We start from the raw sequence: 22789 nt of genomic DNA, 5'->3' as shown, positions 1-22789 counted from the left end.
AATGGAGCATGGTAAGCATGGGCTAAATTCTCTGCATCTTTTTGAGACAGGATGTTCCGGATACTTGCGATATAATAATAAGTAATGCCAGAGTAATGCTATCCAGAGTAGCTATATCATTAGATAATGTGTTTCTAAGTTGTTTAGGGCCCAGCACAATAACTTCTGTTTTTTCTGAGTTCAGTGGCAGAAAATTGCAGGTCATCCAGGTTTTTATGTCCTTGATACATGCCTGAAGTTTTGCTAACTTCACTGTTAGTGTCATCTGGCTTAATGGATAAGTATCAATGTGTATCATCTGCATATCAATGAAAATTAATAGAGTCTAATGATATTCTAAGGATATATAAAGTGAATAGTATTTGTCAGAGAACAGAACCTTGTGGAACTCCGTAACTACCTTTGGAATGCAATGAGGATTCATTGTTAACTTGTACAAACTGAGATCAATCTGATAAATACGACTTGAACCAGCCCAATGCAGTTTCTTTAATACTAATGAAATGTTCCAGTCTTTGTAACAGGATGTGATGGTCAATAGTGTAAAAAGCTTCACTAAGATCTAACAAGACTAGCAAAGAGACAAGACCCTCGTCAGATGCGATTAAGATATCATTTGCAATTTTAACCAATGCTGTTTCGGTGCTATGCTGCACTCTAAAGCCTGATTGGAAATTCTCATATAAACTATTGTTATGTAGAAAAGTCACACAGCCGATTGGCAACTGTTTTCTCAAGAATCTTAGAGAAAAAGGTTAGGTTAGATATGGGTCTATAGTTGGCTAACACCTCTGGATCAAGTGTCGGCTTTTTAAGAAGGGGTTTAATTACAGCTACTTTAAAGGACTGTGGTACATATCCTGTTAATAGGGACAGATTGACCATGTCCAGTATAGAGGTGATAAGTAAAGGTAGAGCTTTTTTCAGCAATTTAGTTGGGTTTGGGTCTAACAGACACGTTGATGGTTTAGATGAAAAAATTACTGAAGATATATATCTGGTTTTACAGCTGTTTCTGAGGTTTCTGTGTTAGAGGCTAAATTGGCACCATCAGAAGGTGATGAATTTTGGCTCTAATAAGTAGAGTTGTATCATTAAAGAAGCTCATAAAGTCATTACTGCTGAGTGTTATAGGAATACAAACATCTATAGAGCTATGACTCTCTGTCAGCCTGGTTACAGTGCTGAGAAGAAATCTGGGGTTGTTCTTATTTTCTTCCATCAATGCTGAATAATAAACTGCCCCAGGTTTTACAAGTTTAAAAGCTTTCTAGGCAGATTAGTCGAGCTTCTTCCAGTTTGGTAGAATGCCATTTCCTCTCAAATTTTCGTGACATCTGCTTTAATATGTGAGTTTGGGGGTTATACCATGGAGCTAATCTTTATGCTTTATTGTTTTCTTTTTTAGAGGGGCAATAGAGTCAAGTGTCATTCACAGAGAGCTGCGACACTATCAACAAGATGTTCAATCTGGGAGGGACTAGGATTAGCACAGGAGTCGACTGTTGCGTTAGGACATGACATTGAATGAAAAGCCGATGGAATAATTTCCTTAAATTTAGCTACAGCACTGTCAGACAGACATCTAGAATAGAAATGTTTGCCTTGTGGTGTGTAGTCCAGTGATAGGAATTCAAAAGTTATCAAATAATGTCTGATAAAAGAGGATTCTGTGGGAAAACTATTAAATGTTCAGTTTCAATGCCATATACCAGAATTAGGTCAAGGGTGTGGTTAAAACAGTGAGTGGATTTATGTACACACTGTCTGAAGCCAATTGAATCTAATAATGAGGTAATTACTTTATCTGTTTTAAGGTCTAGACTTGATTAAAAACTCTGAGAATTCAAAATAAGGACCAGGTGCGCGGTAAACTATAACAAACAGGATTGGCTGTATTGGTTTCAAGGTCAGGTGAGAGAGACTGAGAGACGAGTTATAATCAAGTTTAGGCTTGTGCCAAATATGGCTGCAACTCCACCTCCTTTGCCGGTGTCTCGAGGACTGTGAGTATTACTGTGACTGGGAGGATTCATTATGGCTGACATATTCTTCATTACACAGCCAGGTTTCAGTGAGACAGAACAAGTCAATATTATGATCTGATATCAAATCATTTTCTAAAAGAGCTTTGGATGACAGAGATCTAATGTTTAAGAGTCCTCATTTAATGTTCCTAGTTTTTTTGAACAGTTGTAGTGTTGACTTTTATCAAGTTTTTATGCAAAATTCCTCTTTTTCTAATTGATTCAACTTGTTGGGGGACAGACACAGTTTCAATGGGGGTTTGGGTGGGTTACTGCTCTGAAAGAAGCGCAGAGGAGCGTGTAGGGCTGCAGCTCTGCCTCCTGGTCTCAACTCTGGGTTGTCAAGGTTTTGGACAACTAACAAACTCGGTCAGATTTCTAGATAAGAGAGCCGCTCCATCTAAAGTGGGATGAACGCCATCTCTTCTAATCAGACCAGGTTTTCCCCAGAGAGTCTGCCAATTATCTACGAAGCCCACATCGTTTCTGCAATGAAATTTATATTGCATAACGCATTACGCAAAACATTTTGGTTTGTGGCAGTTCAGAACTCAAAGCAACTGAGGAAGACACATCGAAATAGATGTCTTCTATTCATATAAAAACATCTTCACAACATTCACAATACATACAGAATATCACACTACAAAAACACTGCAAATACATAAAACAAGCACATTTAAAGGGACACTCCAATTTGAAAAAACATTGGCAGTATAAAGAGAGCTGCTCATACACATACAAATGCAGAAAACATGAAAATAGAGAAAGACTGCAAGTTGAACAGAAAAAGAGAACTAACCCCTAACACTAACACACAGGTTATTAGCAAATGGCTAACACTAAGCTACAAAGCTAAGGTGAAAAATGTTGAAAAACTAAAAGAAACAGTGTTGACATGCTTGTTGCTATTTTTGAACATACTTGTCAGCTTTCATCAGTCACATTTAAATGTAACACAAATTTTAATTGTATTTCCAGAAAATCTGCAAAAGAAAAAATGCCAAATAATGGACGTTTCCATCCACTACCACTGACAATTAGGAGCTGAGCCCATTAATATAAATAACTGGTAACAAAAATACTCCAGTCAGTGCCATTAAACCACTGCAGAAGAAGAGGACACAACAAGATGACCTAACTAGAAGTTTGTCAGATAAATATTTGGAGTGTGCCAGCGGCATGTGGTGTACTAATATTGGATTATTTTAGATAACCAAGATCTACATCCCATAAATGCCATAAATTAGTGCAGAACATGTAATAATGAGAAGGAAAAAGGTTAGTCAGAAGAAGACACTCATCAGGTGATAATTCATGCTTTGCTTGCTTTATGAACAGTTAAAGACCCAGCCAATTTTGGCCAAGAACACTATAATAAGCACTACAGGGGGTAGTATTGATGGTACTTATGGTATCACTGAAAATAATCTCTCAGCTCAACAAGTTGTATCAAAACCCTTTTTGCACTATGAGCCGCACAAGGCTTCACTGAAGACGCTGAAATATATTCATAGCCTGTAAAATCTCGAAACTACCAGGGCATGCTACTGTAACAATTTAAACACAACATTTCAAAATTTCAGTCTTTAAGAAAAAGAAACTTTGTACACAAGTTCTCTATGAGCATAACGTGTTGAAGCATGGTACCATCAATCCCACCTTCACCATATCTCTTTAAGGCATGGATCAGTCATCACCAAATTTGGGTGGTATCTATACACATAAATCATGAACACTGCTATGAATGTGATGTCATTTATCCCTAGGTTCCACTACAGAGAGAGAATGAGAGAGAGAGAGAGAGAGAGAGACAGAGATACAGAAATGTAATACTTTTAGAAGAATAAAAAGGTAGAAAAAAGTGACATAAATGTTGAAAAAAAAAATAGTGTTATGTTACAATACGTAGAATTTCTAGATATGCAACTCCGAACCATAATTGCGTAAAACCTCTGGGTATAACTTCAGCATGCGTCATACCTAGACCAACTCTGCTGTGAATGATGCAGGAAGCCTGTCAGTAGTCTGACTATTATGCTGTAATCTGAGTCTATCCAGACACTTTACAGCTGATTTAAGTAGCCCCAACACAGTGCACTCTTTGGTGCCTCTGTATTGGTTTATGTGTGCGTGTTTTTTCTATGTGAATCTTAATCTCCAACATGATCTTATTTGTTTACAGTGATACAGCCAGGAATTAATGAAAATGATATTTTTGAAACACAAACACACAACACATTTACAAGAGTCAGTAGACACTTGTGCCTTCGGCCTGTACCTGACGGGTATGACAGGTCCTGCAGTGCACTCTGACAGTCACTGTGACATTTGGCATCTTCTCCACAGTGATTCAGTATGAGTCACATGAGGAGGGGGATGAACAGAGAAGGGCTGATTCGCTGCATTTAACAATTTTCTCGCTGCCTATGTGCACTCCTGCAAGCTCAGCTGGAGAGCCACTATTAATAGACTGACTGACTGAGCGACCTTCAGGTGATGCTCCACTCCACTCCACGCAGCACCACTCCTTACAGCACTCTTACCAGCCATCTTACACAGCTGATGTCATACATGAGAAAATAAACTGGAATAAGTAGATCTCTGGAGTAAAGTCACATTGTCTCAAAATTGGCATTTACGTGTTAGAAGAGGTCATTGTTGATCACTCACTCAGTATTACGGTATTCTCTCAAACTACACTTGTTTGTACACGGCATTAGGTGCCAATCTAAACCAAAGAGCTTGGATTGGAAGTGGGGCATAAAACCCTCCACAGTGAGTCCACACCAGTTCTGACTTACTGTGTAACACTGTATTATGTTCGACATGTTGTACCTGTGAAAGAAATATTCCAGGATACAACCCCCAGCAAAACCAAAATATGTTGTTCCTACACTTCTGATGACAACACAATATGTTAGTGAGCTATAAGGTGCTGGCAGGTTGATTTACCAGGAAAGATGTTTTTTGTGCAAAATAGTTGTTGTAGAGGACACAATAGATAATCAAAGGATACAGTTGATGTGTTCATTTTGTTTTTTTGTTTTGTTTACTAACAACTGATATCAAATCAAAGAATGCCTCCATGAGTCCACAGTAAGCTTGGTGATTTGGGAGCACAGATATATGCTGTGTTGCATTTCAGGGGTTGCCATCTACTGAATCCATATTTTATATATTGCTTTATTTAAGAGGGACAGCACATTAATAAACATTTCTGTAAATAAAATAAAGAGTTTGCTTTTTTTATCTGTAGTCCCTGGACAGATGTAGCCCTAAAGACACCCTAAAACTAAAGTGAAAAATGTAAGATTAAAATGAACACTAAACATGTCATTTAGTGGCATTAGACATTTTGATGTCTCCTCAAGTGCAGCCAAGAAAAACTCCATATCAAACTCGGTATCCTAAACCTCATCACAGTAATATGGTGGTAGGGCAAGACATGGCAGACATGTACTCTGAGGCAGTATCAAGTGCCTCTAAATAAAAAGATTAAGATCATACTATAAAGTGAATTAAAATAAATGCACACATGAGAAATTATAGACATTTTCAAAGCGCTCCACTTTGTGGACAATTTCATGTTTTTGTAAAGGCATACTATGCAGGATTTGTCATTTGCTATCTGTAAACACACCATTCAAAGTTGGCCCCTCTTGCCTGGCTCACTGAGCAATACAAAGAGAGAGAGAGCAGTGATGGTAAAGCAAGCTAGAGAGTGAATGAAGAGAGGGAGTAGCTTAAAGTGCGAAACAAAGCAGTGAATCAGAGAAATAAAAATGTTAAGACCTCCAACAAGGAGGTTATGTTTTCACCATTTTAGGTTTCTGATTGTTCCAGGCAGTTATGTTTCTAAACCACAAAGAAACATGCCCACACCTCAGGGGCTACACACCCACTCCCCAAAGGCTGACACCCTGACACTGCCACACACTTCTAGTGGTGAGACTCAAGTGATGATTGAGAGGAATCATTTTTCTATGCCTACCTACTATATCTTTCTATAACTACAAGACATGAAAAATAACATGTCGATTTTGTCTGAGTGACAACAAGGCATCACAGATAGATGAAGCCAACAGTGTTGGGGATTCCATGTCTGAGAATGGCTTAAAAATGAAAGTCAGAGAGGCAGAGAGTAAGAGAGGCTTACGTGACTGAATACCTTCACCTTTTAAAGAATGCTTTTTATTTCTTAAAAAACAAGTTTTTTAAAGTTATTTTAGTTTGATCCTGGGATCATGAATAATTTAGAGCACAAAGGTCTATGTCTGCTTTTAGAGGTAGGTACGTGAAATAAGGAATGTTCCTCCTCTACCTACCTGTATGTGACCTTGCATTGCCAGGCCTTTAGCCCACTATAGATCCACTCAGACAGTTGTGTCTATATGGAGAGATAACAGGACCAGAAGTGTCTTTCACTTAGACTCAGCTATTGCAGTGTAAGTGGCATATTGACCTTTTCACATACATTCAGCTGCAGTCCTGCACAGACAGAATCAAAGTGCTGCAGGGCCTCTTCCTCCTGCTCTCTGCATACAGTCATATCTCTGCATCATCACTGGTTTGTTTGTATTTGTTTTAAACTCCCTGTTGACATTTGGAATGAAGTATTCGCTCTCTGTCTCTTTCTCCTTCTTTGCCTGCAGCTGATTCAGACTCTGAAGAAGCTGATGCGACCCTCCTCAGTCGAATTCAAGTCCCCTCTAGAGCTGTCTGCCCAGGGTGAGAGAAATCTTATACTGCACACACATTTGAAAATAGTTACAAACTAAAACATGCTATATTTTGAAGGTTTGTTTGCCGTCTTTATACTGATGTTTATTCCACCTGGGACACAAAAGATGTGCATACACATTAGCATGCAAACATACACAAAAAAGATACATACAGTCAGTCAATGTATTGATAAAGTGCCTCAGCTGGACACCCGGTCAATGTTAATAGTGGGCATTAATCAATGCCAGTAAGGAAGTATGAGTGAACATACAGGCGTGAACTCTGTTGAGCTCTCACTGCATCCCTCATCAATCATTTTCCTGACGTCTGTTGATGCAATGCTAATTATTTTCCTTACAATGTCATTATTGTTCATGTCATTGTTGTATCCTCTACTGTCCCACCACACTCTGCTTTTGCACCTTTCCTTTTTTTTCCTCCATACATACGACCTGTAATGCTGTAAAGAAGCATACAGCACTCATTGTACTTTATCATGACTGGACTGAATACAGAGACACAAGAAAAATTAAAACTAAATAAATTGAAATCAACATGTCAGAGATAAGCCCTAAACCTCAGTGCCTGATGCAAGTCAGAAGCTGAGGTGTTGGTACAATACCTCCTGCTTCCTCTGCATTTCAGTTTTTTCAATGCAATTTGCATATGAGGTCATCTTTCACAGTGCATTTTGCTTTTACCAATTTCAATAGTTAAGTACAGATACTGTATATTGCCATTAGAAAAGTGAGCAGAAGTTTAATAGGCTAAATGCTTCCTTAAAGTATAGAGTTTCAGGATTTTTTTATGTCTAACCAAACCCAACATCATTGATGGCTGTGGTGTGCTCAGAAGTGTGCTTTGTTGCACCTGTGTCACCACACCCAACAGTGTTGTCAGCTGGATCACTGCAGCAAGGTGATAAGCATTGAATGTAAAAACAGTTGACAGAGCCACCGTGACATCACTTAGAGGTTTCTGAAGAGCCAAAATGTAGCGTATTGTGAGTGGTACATGTCGTCACCATCATGGCAGTGTCTGACTACGCCTAATCAAAACATGTGCAAAGAGATGGAGCGTGGGTGGAGACGGAGCCTAGTTAGTTAAACAAGCCCACCTAGCTGGAAGCTACCAAGATAGCTAAGGCTAACAAGCTATCTACTTTACTGTACACTAGCTGCAAGGTAGCGAGCAACACCCAGCACTGAAGGTGTGTGTCTGTGTTTGTGTAAAATCTGACCAAATGTAGCACCCACCAGCACTCTGTTTCTTTCTGTTATTCTGCAGTATCTTTTCTTGTCTTTCTCTTCTCTGTTCAATCATTACGTACATTTCCCCTCCATTCAGTAATCAAATAAGAGAGAGTTACTGCACATTACATTGGATTTTAACACCACCACAAATAAGGGTGAAAATAAGTCCACTTTTTCATCCCAAAAGTTTGAAAAACAAACTCTGTGCTCTCCTCGACTCAGGGTGTTTATTTCTTCAGAAGCTCTGGGCTCTGCCCACTGCTGTATCCTCCAGAGCTCGCCAGCTCCAGCAGCTGTCTGCCATTTAATGCTAACAGGGTTGCTTGTTCATCCAAAACACCAGTGTCTTCCCACTATGGCCTGTTAGTCCAACTGACTGCACGGCAGCCATATTGTTATTCAATAATTGCATTAAAAATTCTATTAATAATATTACTATTATTATTTTACATTCCTTTAGTCAATCCAGCTGGTGCCCTGAATCATGACATAATGGCAGCAATTCAAACTTCCATTGACAGCAGATGATCATTAATGGCCAGAACTAAAGGGCAATGCACACACCACACACTGCATCACAGAGTTTTGCCAATGGCACATCTTAGAGACAGAGGAAGTAGTCGAAGTATGGTAGCCAGAATGGAAAGCTGATGCACTCGGACACTGGGAAATTGCACAGGAGTGTATCCTGACACGTAGATGCATATAAACCCACGATGACATTTGTCAAGAAACTACTGATGTATGTGTGTGTATGTCTTTAGTCTTACACAATGGCTAAACAGAACCGTGTGTCAGTTATATTTTGTGGTCATTCATGACCCTGTATATGAAGCAGGTACACTTCTATTTTAGTCAGCACAGATGTCAACACATGCCATAAAACAGCTCATGTGTCTGTTTTTTGTTGGCCTTATGTGAGTGGATTGTAACTTGATGTGAAAAATGAGGCCTTTCCCTCTCTGTTGCCTATACGAGCCTGTGGACAATTTGTAACAGAAGTAACCAATATCAGTTACTGTTTACTCAATTCTTAAAATTTGACCTGTTTACCTTCAGCTGTTGGGAGGTATGACGCATTTCAGACAAAGACGAAAAACATTTACAGCGATGTCACGACAACCTGATTTTTACAATGACAAAAACATCCTAATGTATTGTATTTAATGACCAATTCACAAGAAGGCACCAATGATTTAAAAATTTGCCACAGCTGTTTCACAAAGTTTGCTGCAACAACTCTTAAAGAAGGAGTGGCTTCCAGCACAACACAGTATGATCTGGGGTGTCCTTTTAGGCTTCATCTCTATTTTACTTCCATCTTAAAGTACACTGATTGTGTATATTTTATTGTGCTGACATCAGTATGCTATTCATCAGTGCTGACGTACTGATGGTATGTTTACCATGTTCAGCATTTAAGACTGGTGCATTAGCATGCTTTTGTTAATTAGCACTACACAGAGGAAACACAGGGAGGTCATTATTTCTGCAAGTATTTGATTTTAAACCAAATAATTTTGGTCAGGGGATCACCCTTTTCACAATTCATCCTAAGTAAATGTCTTCACACATATTTCATGGCAATCCATTCAACGGAAGTTAAAATATTTTACTCAATAAGAGAAAAATCTGACCTGCTGGTGGTACAATAGGAAAAGTCATGGAGTCACCACAGTCAGTGCCATTCTCTAGGAAACATTTTGTGAACATGGCGAAAAAAAGATCATCCTCATAGTTGCACAAACATTGAAAGCCGTAGTTTCTAAAATAAAAAAGTCAGCTTTAGGTGTGAAATAGTTTGCTGTTAGAAATGCAATAGTACCAGTACCTACTGCAGAGCAATTTATGTTGGACAAATGGATGTCAAATTAGCAAGTATGTCCTTTTATAATAAAACAACACAATGAATCTGGAAACAGAAGACGCCATGCCAGACAATCACTGACCACAGCTCCATGACCCAGATCCTGTTCCTGCCATAATCAGCAAATGTGATGACATGTCATTTTAGATAAAAACTTTGACAGTTATTCACTATGTTTATAAAGGCCCGATTTGATGCACATACTATAATCTAAAGAGAAACACCAGATACTAAAAATAATACAAAAAAAATATCGAATATCAAATTGAACTGTAACAACTCTTAAAACAAATTTAATGGTCCCTGTGAAAGTTATGTAATTGAGGCATGTTTCCTGTCTCTGTTGTGGTAAATGGCCTACATGCAAAAATACTGATGTGGTCCTTGTAATGAACTTATAATGCACAAAAGTAAGTTCAAAATCGTATAGTATATAGTATATCATAATATTCCAGAATTGCTTGGGGTGATGCAAGCTGAGTCCCAGCAGTGTGCAGTATTGTAATCTTAACCTTGTTTCCTTTGTGTTACAGGCAAAGAGATGATTGAGATGTACTTTGACTTCCGTCTGTTTCGCCTGTGGAAAAGCCGTCAGCACTCGAAGCTGCTGGATTACGACAACATCTTGTGACTTTGCCCACCTTCTGTCTTATCGACTGGTATCTCGCGTCTGAGCCAACTGTATGGTGACAGGGCATTTGTTTGAAGGGCCCCTGAAATGCTCCTGGACCGGCTCTGTGGCAGAGCTCGAGTAGCAGCACAGTTGGGTTGTTTTTTTCCCTTCTGAGGAGACAGAGAAGCCCTGTAGATTCAGCCAGCAGTGTACTTTTTCTCCCTTATTCATTTACGCTTTTTGCCTATCTCTCTGAGAAAGGAGAAAGTAAGGGACAAGAAAAAGGAGGAGAAGCTTGGGAATCATCATCCTAGCCTAAATGTGTCAGAAGACGCTTACTAGCATTGGATTCCTGAGTTGAGTGAGGGTGTTAGATAAAGGAATGACAGCAGAGACCAGAAATAACTTAAACTCTTTTCTGAGTTTAGTTTTCTTTTCTTTTGCCTTTAGCCAACCTATCTGCTCTGTTAAGATGTAGGCTTATAAGGATGGAAGTATTTGGAAGTTTTTTCAGCATCTCTCTCCATGCTGTCATGTGAAAACAGACATTTAATTAGTCTTATTAAAATTGTGAGTTGTCTATTTAACACAGATTTTTAAGATTTAAGATAAATGTATTAGTATTTCGTACAGACTGTTGTTTTAACTCAGGTTAAATGTGTTGTTTGATACTAAGATACTTGTTTGTACTCACTGTAGATCAGAAACCAAGGCCTTCATACTCCACACAGTTACCTTCAGTGGACCATTATGACTGTCAGGGATGTCATATCTCCATGTGTGTGTGAAAGGCAGAGGGTTTCTTCTTCGTCCTTTAAGTCAACAGACAGATGTATCCATGCATGTTTCATAACATTACAGCATTACAACACAAGCTCTTCTTTCTTGAGCAGCTCATTCCTTTCAGGGTGTACGTATTGCATGTGTGTGTCCATATCTTACTTATATCCTGTCACTCTGTATACAGTAGGTTGCAGGTGGAGACTATACCACAAAACTGTGGCAGTGACTTTGAGAAGTAGACAAAAGTAAATATTGATATACTTACAGTTTATTTATTTCACACTTCATTTACTATTTCATTGACTCACTTTTCCTGACTACCTTTTATGTAAGACTTAACTTGACTCACTTAAAGTAGCAATAGAGTGGTAGTTACTTTTTGTTCATCCTCACCACCAAGTTGTTGTTTCTGTGTTTATATACTCTTAAAGCCAATGAACTTGCACAGTCATTTCAGTGAATATCACAATCAAGGCCTGTGTCTTAAAACAGAGTTCTTGCTATTAAGGGCATTAAGATCCATTTGAAAACAAGATTTTCTGGTTTTGAAATGACATGTAAATTTGGTTAACATCAAAAACCTTAAGGGTGAACTCCAGCTATTTATTATTGCACTTTCATTATGTCAGAGGAGTTCTCGAAGACTGATAAGAAAAGGATTGTCAAAATCATTGAAGCAGAGGTCACAATATACTGACTTTTATTCGCTAGGTTCAAACTCAGAATCACTGGAAAATGACCAGAACTCCAAACAACAACTTCAATGGCACAGGCTTTTTGTTCTGTTAAACATTTGGGGCTCCATCTTACGCCTGGCGCAGAGCGGCGTACAGTGCAGGGCAAGTGTCGTTGCTAGTTTCAGAACGACACGGTTGTCATTTTCACGCCCAGCACCCACGTTGTGTAAATAGCGAATGTACCTGCACCCACCTGTACATCCCTGGGCGTGTTGGTCTTAAAATGAAGTGCACTGCTATCTTGAGGCAGGAGAAAGTGACTGCTGCTGTTTAAAGAGTGCATTATTCAGATAGTAAGATGCGCCTACACAGGCGGGTTCACAACACATGTACACTGTGCTTTTATCATTAGAGAGGCTGCTTTCAGTTATTTTAAACATTAACGTCACTGCAGCAAATATCATGGCATACTTAAGCAGCAAAACTAAAAGCTGAAGAGGAAACTCTCCGGAGGAAACAGAATGAAACTTTTAGCTTCTGAATTAAATATTTTTAGGATTTATCAGGAGCAAACTGTTACTGTATAAATCTGAACTGTGTGTGTGACTTTTTGTGTGTGTGTAGAAGAACACAGAACATTAATTAACATGAAATACTAACCGATTCTGTCAGTCAATGAAGTTTATCCTCATGCACAAATACGCTTGTTAAGAGAGAAATATTTATGTTGTTTCTGCTTCTGGAGGATTGCTGGTAATGTCATTAATATTTTCCTTATTAGAGACACATGTCCCCCACCTTCATCCCACCACCTTCACGTGACTTTAAAGGTGAAGGTTTGGGGGAGAGTGCTGTTTTAAATCACCCTATTTGGAAGCAGTAACATTGCTCCATCTTAAGCTTCTGCTGAGGTGGCTATGTCCACTATTATAGTATGTCCACTTGCAAAGATGCAGCTTCATCATTTGACAAAACTCATTTTATGTGTGTGTTCTTGAAATTAAAACTCTCTGCAGACCAAATGTCCTCACAAGGATATGATAGAATGAGGACAAAGATAATAAAAGTCATCTCTTCATTAACTTGGTTGTATGATCAGTGTCAGAATTAGGATTTAGATTCAAGTTAGGTATGGTACCATGATATGTGTCATTCATCCATTCCTAACTTTATATCCATGTCTAATATGTGTCATGACCATGGGTGATTATTTATGTGTACATACATTCAAACATTGGAGCGCTTCCAGGGGGATTCAGATGGCAACACTATCCCTTTTAATGCTCTCTGACAGGAGAGCATTGGTCCAAAATGGGATTTGAATATGATATACGTCCCCCAACCCGCTATGTCTTTTTATTGCCAGTGAGGTTGTAAAATGCTATATGCTATTAATGTGACTAAAGCTAGTAACTTTCTTAAGAACAGTGTTTTGTACCTTTGCAATAATCCCTACTTTGGAAGTGTGTCAAATGTGTTAAAATGGCTGAATAGGTTTTTGGACTGAAGCCCTTTATAGGACCTGTGTGTGGGATTTAGTGCCATCTAGTGGTGAGGTTGCAAAATGCAGCCAGCAAAATACCCCTCGCCTCACTCTCCCCTATGGTGGCTGCTAAAAATGTGAAAGGCCATCTCCAGAGTCTGTGGGAGAGGACCTGCTGCTTCTTCCTTATACACTAGTAAAAAACATGATATGAATATAAAAATCCATTTCTGCCAATAGATCCTCCCAAATCCCCACAATTCCTACACCTTTAAGTGGATGAGAGCTATGTTGATTTTCCTCAGTAACACTGATAATGTCTTTTGCATTATACATTTCTTCTTCTAAGAGTGGGTTGATATGTGTTTCTTTATGTAAATCATTCATGTATTACTGTAAATTATGATTTATGTCTGTGCTAGTGTTACATAAGAATGCTTATACTACCCATACTGCTGTCAATTTATTGTGATGCCATGAAGTAGCACGTATCACTAGATCACTGAGGATTTAGTATAATTACTGAAAGAAACTGGTATACATTATGTCAGACAAGACAAAGAAATCTGTTGATACTGCTGCCATGGGCTCAGCTTGTTAACAGTTTACTAGCAGATCCCAATGGCAACACAGGTTTTAGTGCTTTAGTGCCATTCTCCTGCTTTGAGCAATAAAGCAAACCAACATATAAAGACTGGGCCTTTATTTCTAATTTCCATATTTATCATACTTTGGTAAGACGCCATTCTAGTTTGTTGTTGATGCTTTCAAAACTTTTTTCATCTTTAACTGTTGTCTTGATAAATTCAGGATATATTTTTCTGCTGCTCTGAGTTCCTCTTATTAACATAAAAATGTTTTTCATTTACTCAATATTTCCAGTGGCTTCCACTTTGCCATTTTTTAGATTGTGGTTAAGCTACAAACAGCTGAAACAGCTAACACCTCCTTGGAAATATACATTATGCTGAATTTATCCTGTCAACTAGTACAAGTAATTATATCCCCCCTCCCTATATGATATTTCTGCATTAAAATGTCTACTAACTACCAGACCTCTGTTATATATTTGTGGAGTTGTGTAGTTACATTATACCAAATGTTTCAAACAATGTTGTAAACCCAGAGAAATCCACAAGTTTACGCAAGGTGACTTTGACTTCTGGGAGAGGGTCAAAGAGTGAGGAAAGAAGTTGGCGAATGAAATTAAACATAACCTGAATAAAACTTTACAAACATTACCTTGTCTGCGAACATTTGTGCCTGAGTCATGTCAGATAGATGTAGATAGATGAGCAGTGGTAGTTGTTTAATTGTGTGTCCGCCAGATATGGTGCCATGTTTTCAGTTTTGGGTGAGCCACAGTCATTTTGGCTGGGCATCATTTATACAGTCTATATTAATAATGTTTGCCTTTTTTTGACAGTCTGGCTAAAACAGATTATATCACACTGTGGAGGCAGCTAGCACCTCTGGATGACACTTTTTCTAAAACAAGCTCAAAGCCAAGATAACTTTATATTTAACCGTGTCAGTTTATATTTATATTTATACACACAAGAATATTGCTTCTACTTCTTCTTGGGACATGTTTCATCCATTTTCAGCGGCAAACTGTTTGGAGCAGAGGGCTTGAGTGAGCGCAGGGGCGAGTGACACAAGTCAGGCACAGATAGGGTCGTTTGCGCACATTCGTCTCTGCTTCCGGGTTGGGTTGCCAGATACCAGAACGACTTGTCCCACACAAAAACAAAGAAACCCCAATTTATTTGTATTACTATGAAATCGGGATATAAGTGGGAGAAATTACCAATCAGGAGCACAGTGGGAGTATGGGTTAAAAATAGGGAGACTCCTGCAAATCAGGAGCGCTGGCAGGTATGGATATATGTGTACAAAAGACAATCAAACTCCCCCACAACAATGGTACAGTCTGGGGGATGGGCCATTGTTACCTGTACTGCACCCAATTAGTCCACCTTGCTGTCCCCTATATAGTTGATCCTCACCCACACAGCCAGCCCTTTGTCCTCCAGCACGGTGTGCGTACTTATCTATGTGAGTAATATCATGAATTGGTGTTCTTGATGGGATATTTGCTATAGGTTTGTACAGATTATGGGAGCTGGTGGTGGGTTTGTTTGTTTACATATGTTGGGATGCTGGTTCACTGGGTGCTCTACGGGTTTAATGATTTATGGTTGACTGTCACTGATAATACACTTATGGTGGTTTTCAAGAGCACTTTGATATATAGTGACAAGTATATTTTTACAATTATGAAGTTTACGTTGCACAGTCACCAGCCTGAATTTGTTAATCATTATTTCCTTTATTTCCTTTTTATAGGAAACCACACCTACTATGCTTTCCATTCCAAGCAACAATAAAGTATTGAATGAAACCTGAACTACAGCCTCATGATTCTGAACGATCACCTATGGTGGGTTCGCTTCCCCTTACCGGCAACATTCCAGACAGGATAGTCACATCAGCTATTCCTTTTATTTCAATATGTATGTATGGTCATTTAGGGTTCGGCCAATTATACAAGTGGGTACAGGCCACTTAGGCCCGTTAGGCCCACCCACAACGCCGTGCCTGGTGTCCACCACTAGCAAGACATTACTCTAGTGAGGTTGACCACAGGATCATTTGTGTTTACACTTTTCCCCTCTCCTCTCTGTAACATTACATTCATGAGTTAAAGATTTCCCCTCCGGTTCCAGTCAGCAGCCAACATTACGGTGCATAAACACTTGACGGAGGTCAGCTCTGCGGATCTCTGCTGCAGTCAGGTTGATAAACAGGAGTGAAGATAAATCCACTTTTTAATCCCCTAAATTAAAAAGTGATCTCTAAGATTTCCTCCCATCATTAAACAGCTCAAGATCAGAGCAGAATCGCACGTGATCCGGTAATCCGGGTGTAGTAGTCCTTGCATATGCTCTGCACCGGACTCTTTTCTCCAGAGTCGGCCTGCTCTGACCAGCTCTGCGTGGTCCTCCCCAGGGTCTATCTGATAATGCCCTTTTTGTGGTGTTCTATGAAATTAATTGAATTAATGTTGTTCCATTATTGACTATAACTGAATATTGGTATGTAATCTAAATGTTTTCAGGCTGGTACTCTGTCAAATGTGTTAAGTTTGGTTCCTACCATTTACTGTCAAGTTACAGCAATGTCATGCTTTGTGGCAAATCATCGACCTTCACCATGCCACCACAGCCACACCGTTCAACAAAATCTCAAGCTTTTAATAACTTTCCATCATAAAGGTGCTAAGATTGGCAGATTAAAATTTTGAATTTGATCAGGTTAAAGCTGTAGGAGTTTTTTAAAATACAACACATGCATATCACCAAAATACTGCACTGAATTTCATGCATGTACGTCTAACATGCGCTGTTGTAAGAAGTATAGAAAAATCGAATTTCCTGCAGCCACTAGGTGGCGCTATGACTAAGAATATTGGCATGTTAAGTTGAAATAACAAAGGCTGAGTTTGGAGATGGGCATGCTATCATGTAGTAATGTATTAACTGCTGAGTAGTCATGCTGTACAGACATTTGATCTCTCCAGCCAGGTGGGGTTCTTTGCAGCGGCAGGTAAGTTCTGGGGGGAGGTAGTCCTTTTAAGAAGACTTTAGGCTTGGGAACAGTTTCTAATAAAAACAAAAAAGGCTCATCTCCCCAGCCAAAATGATGATGCTTGTCCTGGTTCACACCATGAGATCACAGCTGTCTTTTTGACAAACATGCATCTGTAGTTGAATCTGTCTGTAAAATGTGTGGGTAAATTGCAGATAATGGTTTTCATCAAGGAAAAAGGAGGCATGGCTCTCTGACCGCTCTAGTCCCTCTTTGTACATATATGGACTTCAAGGACAAACTGGCAGGTATTGCTAACCTGCTTTTTCTGTTAGAACCATTGCTTTTAAAGTTCAAATGTATTCATTTTATTAATCTGTTTGGTAACATTGGCATGCAGTACCTTCCATTTGTTTACCCCAATGACAGTATGACAGTCTGAACAGTACAATCTTTGGATTTATACTGCATTAGTTGATTAACAACACTTTCAGCTGAGGTGCCCTTGTATTTAACAACCCTGTTAAATCTACTACCTGTTATATATCACTGTTTATGTTCAGTGCTGTGCACTTTGCCTGTCCTTTAATCACATCCTGTAGATGTTCCAGTCTGTCAGCTGTGCATTGCATTCTTATTTCACCATAGCCTGTTTTGCATTTCTCTTCATGTTATGCTGATGACAGGTCCCTAGCAGATGGGTCATATATAGCTGTCAGGGGCTAAAGGACTTAATTTTCTGTTTCTGATGCCGTATCTGTGCCTGAGGCCGCAGCTTTGTTGATGGATACAAACAGATCCGCATTTGCACATATTGTGGACATCTTCATTTGTAGTTGCTGTGTGTAGGATCACATGAAAATGAGTAGTTTACAATAACTTTTATTTTATTATTAACTAATATGCTCAATACTGAATTAATGTTAACTTAACTAATTTTGAGTCACTAAAATGATCATTTTTCCTGGCTTTACCCTGGTTCTTTTAAGGGTTTGTTGTGTTATATCATTGCTTTATAAACATTTGAATTTGACTGCTATTTAAGTATTATCTTATCTCTTGGGCATTAAATGCCAGTGAGGATCATCTATACAAATCTGAAAGGAAGGCATAAAGTAAATTCATGCTGAAATTCATCAGTGGGTTCAAAATGTTAACAGTACAGACCAAACAGAAACACTAGACTGTATCAGGGCTGAGACACATATCCTGTGTGTGCAGTGTGTGACCACTGCATTGCTGAGCTGCTGCTGTTCACATGTGTGTGCTTGTCTACACAGGCAGTGTTGTTGCTGCAGTGCTGCTACTACCAGCCTTATCTTCTCACATGGAGCTTGCCATAATGATCAATGAAGACAATGACTTGATTTTCCTTTACCTTTGCTGAAAGAAAGAAAAAGAGAGCGAACTGGGAAAATACTGCCCTACACCTGTTGCTACGATGTTGTCCACTGATCCTTTTCAGTTGCATTTTAGCAAAGAAACGTGCGTTGCGGAACAATAAGGTGAGGCTCCGAATCTCTAGATGACATATGTGAGCTGCTCATACCAGGTGTGTGGCTGCACTAACCTGTTGACATGGGCGCCAAAAGGAAATGTAAGACATTCCACCATGCACACACGCCGCTCACCCAGGATATGTTTCCCACCCGTAAACCTATAATGAATTCACTGCATGCTTTTATACAGTACTACACCACCAACACACAGACATGCAGGGACACTAGCCCATAGGAGTTGGCAGCCTAACAGTAACCAGCCTGTGATGAATAATTGAAGAGAGGATGAAGCGAGCCGGGCCACACCAGAACAAGAACAAAGTTAGTGCTCAGCACCCCTGGGACGAGCTAGGCAAGTGAGGACATCTTACGTGTGAGAGAGGAGGGTTAGAAGAGAACCTGTGTGAAAGAGTGCAGGAGAGAAGCAGCAAGGAGGGAAGCTGGAAGGACATTTTGACCATCTATCATGGCCATGCACACTAACCTGACTCCTGGCTAATCAAAAATGGGCAAAGAGGTGCAGCCGAATGAAGACTGGCTACTGAAACAGACCAACTTAGCTGGAAGTTACCAAGCTAGCTAAGGCTGAGAAACTTATACTAATACAGCTAAATAAACTACCTGTGTGACGCAAGAGATCACACAACATGCAGAAACCACATGTTACTGTAACAGTTTGGTCAACTGGTAACACTAGTAACATTCAGCTCAGTGGTACACAACTTGCTGCAAGACCGGAACCCGAGTTTCTTTTTGTTCTTCTCAGTCTTGGTTGCAGATAAGACTGTATAATCAGGGGTAGGGGGACACCAGCTTCTCCACCCCCAAACTCTTTGATAGTGTCAACACTGGTAATAAAGGAAATCACAAATGTTACTCCACTGTCTGGTCCAGTCACAGTAATGAAACCAAGGAGGTGAACAATACTCAGTAAAATGAAAAACGATATGATATTCAAGATTCAACTTAACCTCAAGGCAAAGCTTTAGTCAGTGGTGGAAAAAGTATTCAGATCATTTAATTAAGTTAAAGTACGGAGATACTATTGTAAAAATAAATGTCCCTGCCGTGGAGTAAAAAATAACAAAATAGCTTAAAATGAAAATACTGAATACAAGTTTTGAATACAAAACTAAATGAAATTTGTACGCATCTTGAGTAGATGTACGTTGTTACTTTCCACCGCTGGCCTTGTTTAGGTGGAAGATTACTCAAATCATTAACTTAAGTCAAAGCATCAATACGTCAATTTAATATTAAAAGATCTGCATTTGAAATGTTCTTACTGCATTACAAAGTTCCTAAGTTGTCATACAATAGAAATCAGTTTAGAGGTTTTCATCAAACAGCTTATTATTAAAAGACTGAAATACATTGGAAAAACTTCAGTTGAGGATATCTGGAATATAATAAATTTGAAGAGGTAGTAGCAGACGGTCATATCTCTTTTCTTTAGCAGAAGATGGCAGGTTTGTGTCTTCTGCCACGTCTTCTTTTACAGCAGTGTGCTGTGTGGTCTTCGTCTTACGGCCAAAAAAACCTGTGCCACCAGGAAGCCCTCAGTTGGGGTTGAGACTGAGGTGGCAGAGGTTGTAGGACTGTCAGGGACTACAGGGACCTGTTTTGGGTCCTTCTCAACACTGGCAATAAAGAGAAAACACATGGTTATTCATCTTCAATGGGGGCTATTGAAAGTGAGGGTATTGAAATAGAAGGATTAAAACATAATGCATTGGCCAAAGTGTCATGTTGATGATGGTTCTCAGTCATCCAGGTCATGGTGAATCTAAGTGCTGTATCATTGGCAACTGGACTTGTTTCAGTCCAATGTACAAATCTGTGCATTCCTGGCTGCATTGTCATTCCCTATGTCGCGGGAACATCTGAGAAACTCTGATTTGTACATTGGGGAAACAAAACAACCTCTCCATAAACGAATGGCACAACACAGGAGGGCCAACTCCTCAGGTCAAGACTCTGCTGTCCACTTACATCTGAAGGAGACAAATCATTCCTTTGAGGACAACAATGTAAACATCTTGGCCAGAGAAGACAGATGGTTTGAAAGAGGAGTAAAAGAATCCAGCTATGTCAAACAGGAACGACCGTCTTTGAACAGAGGAGGTGGACTAAGACATTACTTATCACCCACCTACAATGCTGTACTGAGTTCCCTCCCCAGACAGCTTAACAACCATTCACACCTGGGCTCACCTAGCACAAGCAACCCACATGAAGGCCGGTTGGGCCAAAGTAGTATCAGCCAAATTAGCAACTAGAACAGCGGTTCTCAATTTCATATTTTGTCAGGCACACTTTAAAATAAACCCTGAACTATCACAACACATACACTTATGTAACCAGTGATGAGAGGACACAAGTACAGAATAGTCTGTTTAACAGGAAAAAAAAGGGCTCCAGTACATCACAGTATAACTAGTACCACTGAGGTTTATGGAAGATTCCTTGGATCCACCCGGTGCTTCCTTTCCACGGCAAGGTGTTCTCCCACAATTGATAAAATGTCTCCAGATCTGATTGAAACTGCTAACCCTGTATCTTCATGATTGGTGGAGCAGACACTGTGCTGCAGATAGGTTGTAAGGGCTGTTGTAAAGTACAACACGCTTTACTGCAGCCCTGACCTTCTACCTCCCTGTCAGCTCCTTTCTCTTCACTGACAACTCTCATTCCTGGAATATGGCCACAGAGCAGATTTTATGGATTCAATAAAAGGCCTTTACAGTATCAGAGGCTTTAAATCTTGCCACTGTTGGGTGCATCACAAACTCTTATGCTCCTATTTCTTCAAAGCAAGTTGAATTTTTCACCAAATCTCAGACCCAAATGCTTTAAAGTTTATGATATGAAGCCAAATCACATTCCTGCTCTTATTTTAAATCACTTTACTCCCACATTTAATTCCAATTCAAAGATTCTTTAAGTGCACATCTGAAATAACATAGAGGATAGTATCATCAGTTGCACTACTTTATTCTTAATTGTTTAACAGCTAGAACAAATTAAATTTTTACTTTTCTGTTTGTATAAAACTATATAGTGCAAGCTGACTCAGGGGGTGACATGAGAAACACAATTGTGACTCTAGTGGCTTTACTGGTACAGGTGATGACAGCCTTGATGACTGAACTTGGTTGTAACTATACAAGTGATAATGTAAAACAATAACTATATAATGACGAAAACACAGTAACACAAATATAAAATACACTTAACAAACCACCCCCTTTACTTTGAGTTTGAAACTCTTCCCTCAGGCCGTAGATTTAGAGTTCCCCGATTCAAGTGCAATAGGAGTAAAAATGCCTTTGTTCTTTGTGCAATAACCTTGCTAAATCTGCACATGTAATGTAGTATTTTAGAGATTGTTTTGTTGTCCTATTGTGTGTATATTAAATGTACAGGAAACATTTTTGTACTTTTGTTTTTTGTATTTGCATGTTTTCTATCTTGTTCCCCTGACTGCAAATCAAGTTTCCCACCTGGGATAATAAAATGACTGAACTGTTATGAAATCTTCAGTCACATAACAATTACATTCATGATATAATCTCTCTCATTTATCCTCTTTGTTTACAGGTGACATATCACAATATGTTGGCTGCCCAGTTATTGGCAATGGTCAACTACAGTGCTGCTCATCAGTGGTTCAGGCTCTGGCTCTAAAAGCCCAAACGCAATTAACACCTCTGATGCATTTATTTGGAAGTACACATATTGCTTTAGATGGCCAAACACACAGCTAAAGCATTATGAGGCACTTCAAATTGCCTTGATGACTGCGTCGGGCAAACGTTACTCCTTTGACATGATCTGACAGACAGATGTAATTTGACAATAACCACTCATAAATGGCAAGGTAATTCAAACTCACCCCCGTTTAGAAAACCAAGCTTGTGCAAATAACCCTAACAAACACAAACTACACATCTACAATGCATCATGGTAAACTAAATAGAAAGCTTACATTACTAAAAATGAAAATGAAACTACAAATTAAAAAAATAAGTTAAAAATACAATTATCACTCGACCTCTTTTCAGTGCCTTTACAGACACAAATGACTCCAAAAGCTCTGAATTGGTAACCCTAGTTCTAGCACTGGCAGAGCCATCTACTGGTCTGTATAGGAGTAGCACTCCTCCAGATCTCTAGTCCTCCCATCACATTTTTGATGGCCTCCGTCCTCGGGTGGCTATGCAAGAGGCAACCTCCAGGGCTGAAAAATGACCTTAGCTTCACCTTAGCTT

At 39.3% G+C, this 22789-nt stretch overlaps 1 protein-coding gene across 1 annotated transcript in view; it reads left to right on the top strand.

The window, feature by feature from the left end:
• The window catches only part of nsmfb (NMDA receptor synaptonuclear signaling and neuronal migration factor b), a 55940-nt gene extending 45099 nt beyond the window's left edge, over positions 1–10841 (top strand). The window contains exons 13-14 of the mRNA XM_073466779.1: positions 6683–6758; positions 10406–10841. Of these exons, the coding sequence (XP_073322880.1) occupies positions 6683–6758; positions 10406–10503 (174 nt within the window). The 3' untranslated portion in view covers positions 10504–10841. The remainder of the gene's footprint in view (positions 1–6682; positions 6759–10405) is intronic.
• The last annotated feature ends 11948 nt before the right edge of the window (positions 10842–22789 follow it).

This window comes from Pagrus major, chromosome 5, assembly GCF_040436345.1.
Source record: "Pagrus major chromosome 5, Pma_NU_1.0".
In the NCBI taxonomy this organism is placed as follows: domain Eukaryota; kingdom Metazoa; phylum Chordata; class Actinopteri; order Spariformes; family Sparidae; genus Pagrus; species Pagrus major.
The sequence above is the reverse complement of the archived record's forward strand: the minus strand, read 5'-3'. Positions and strand labels throughout refer to the sequence as shown.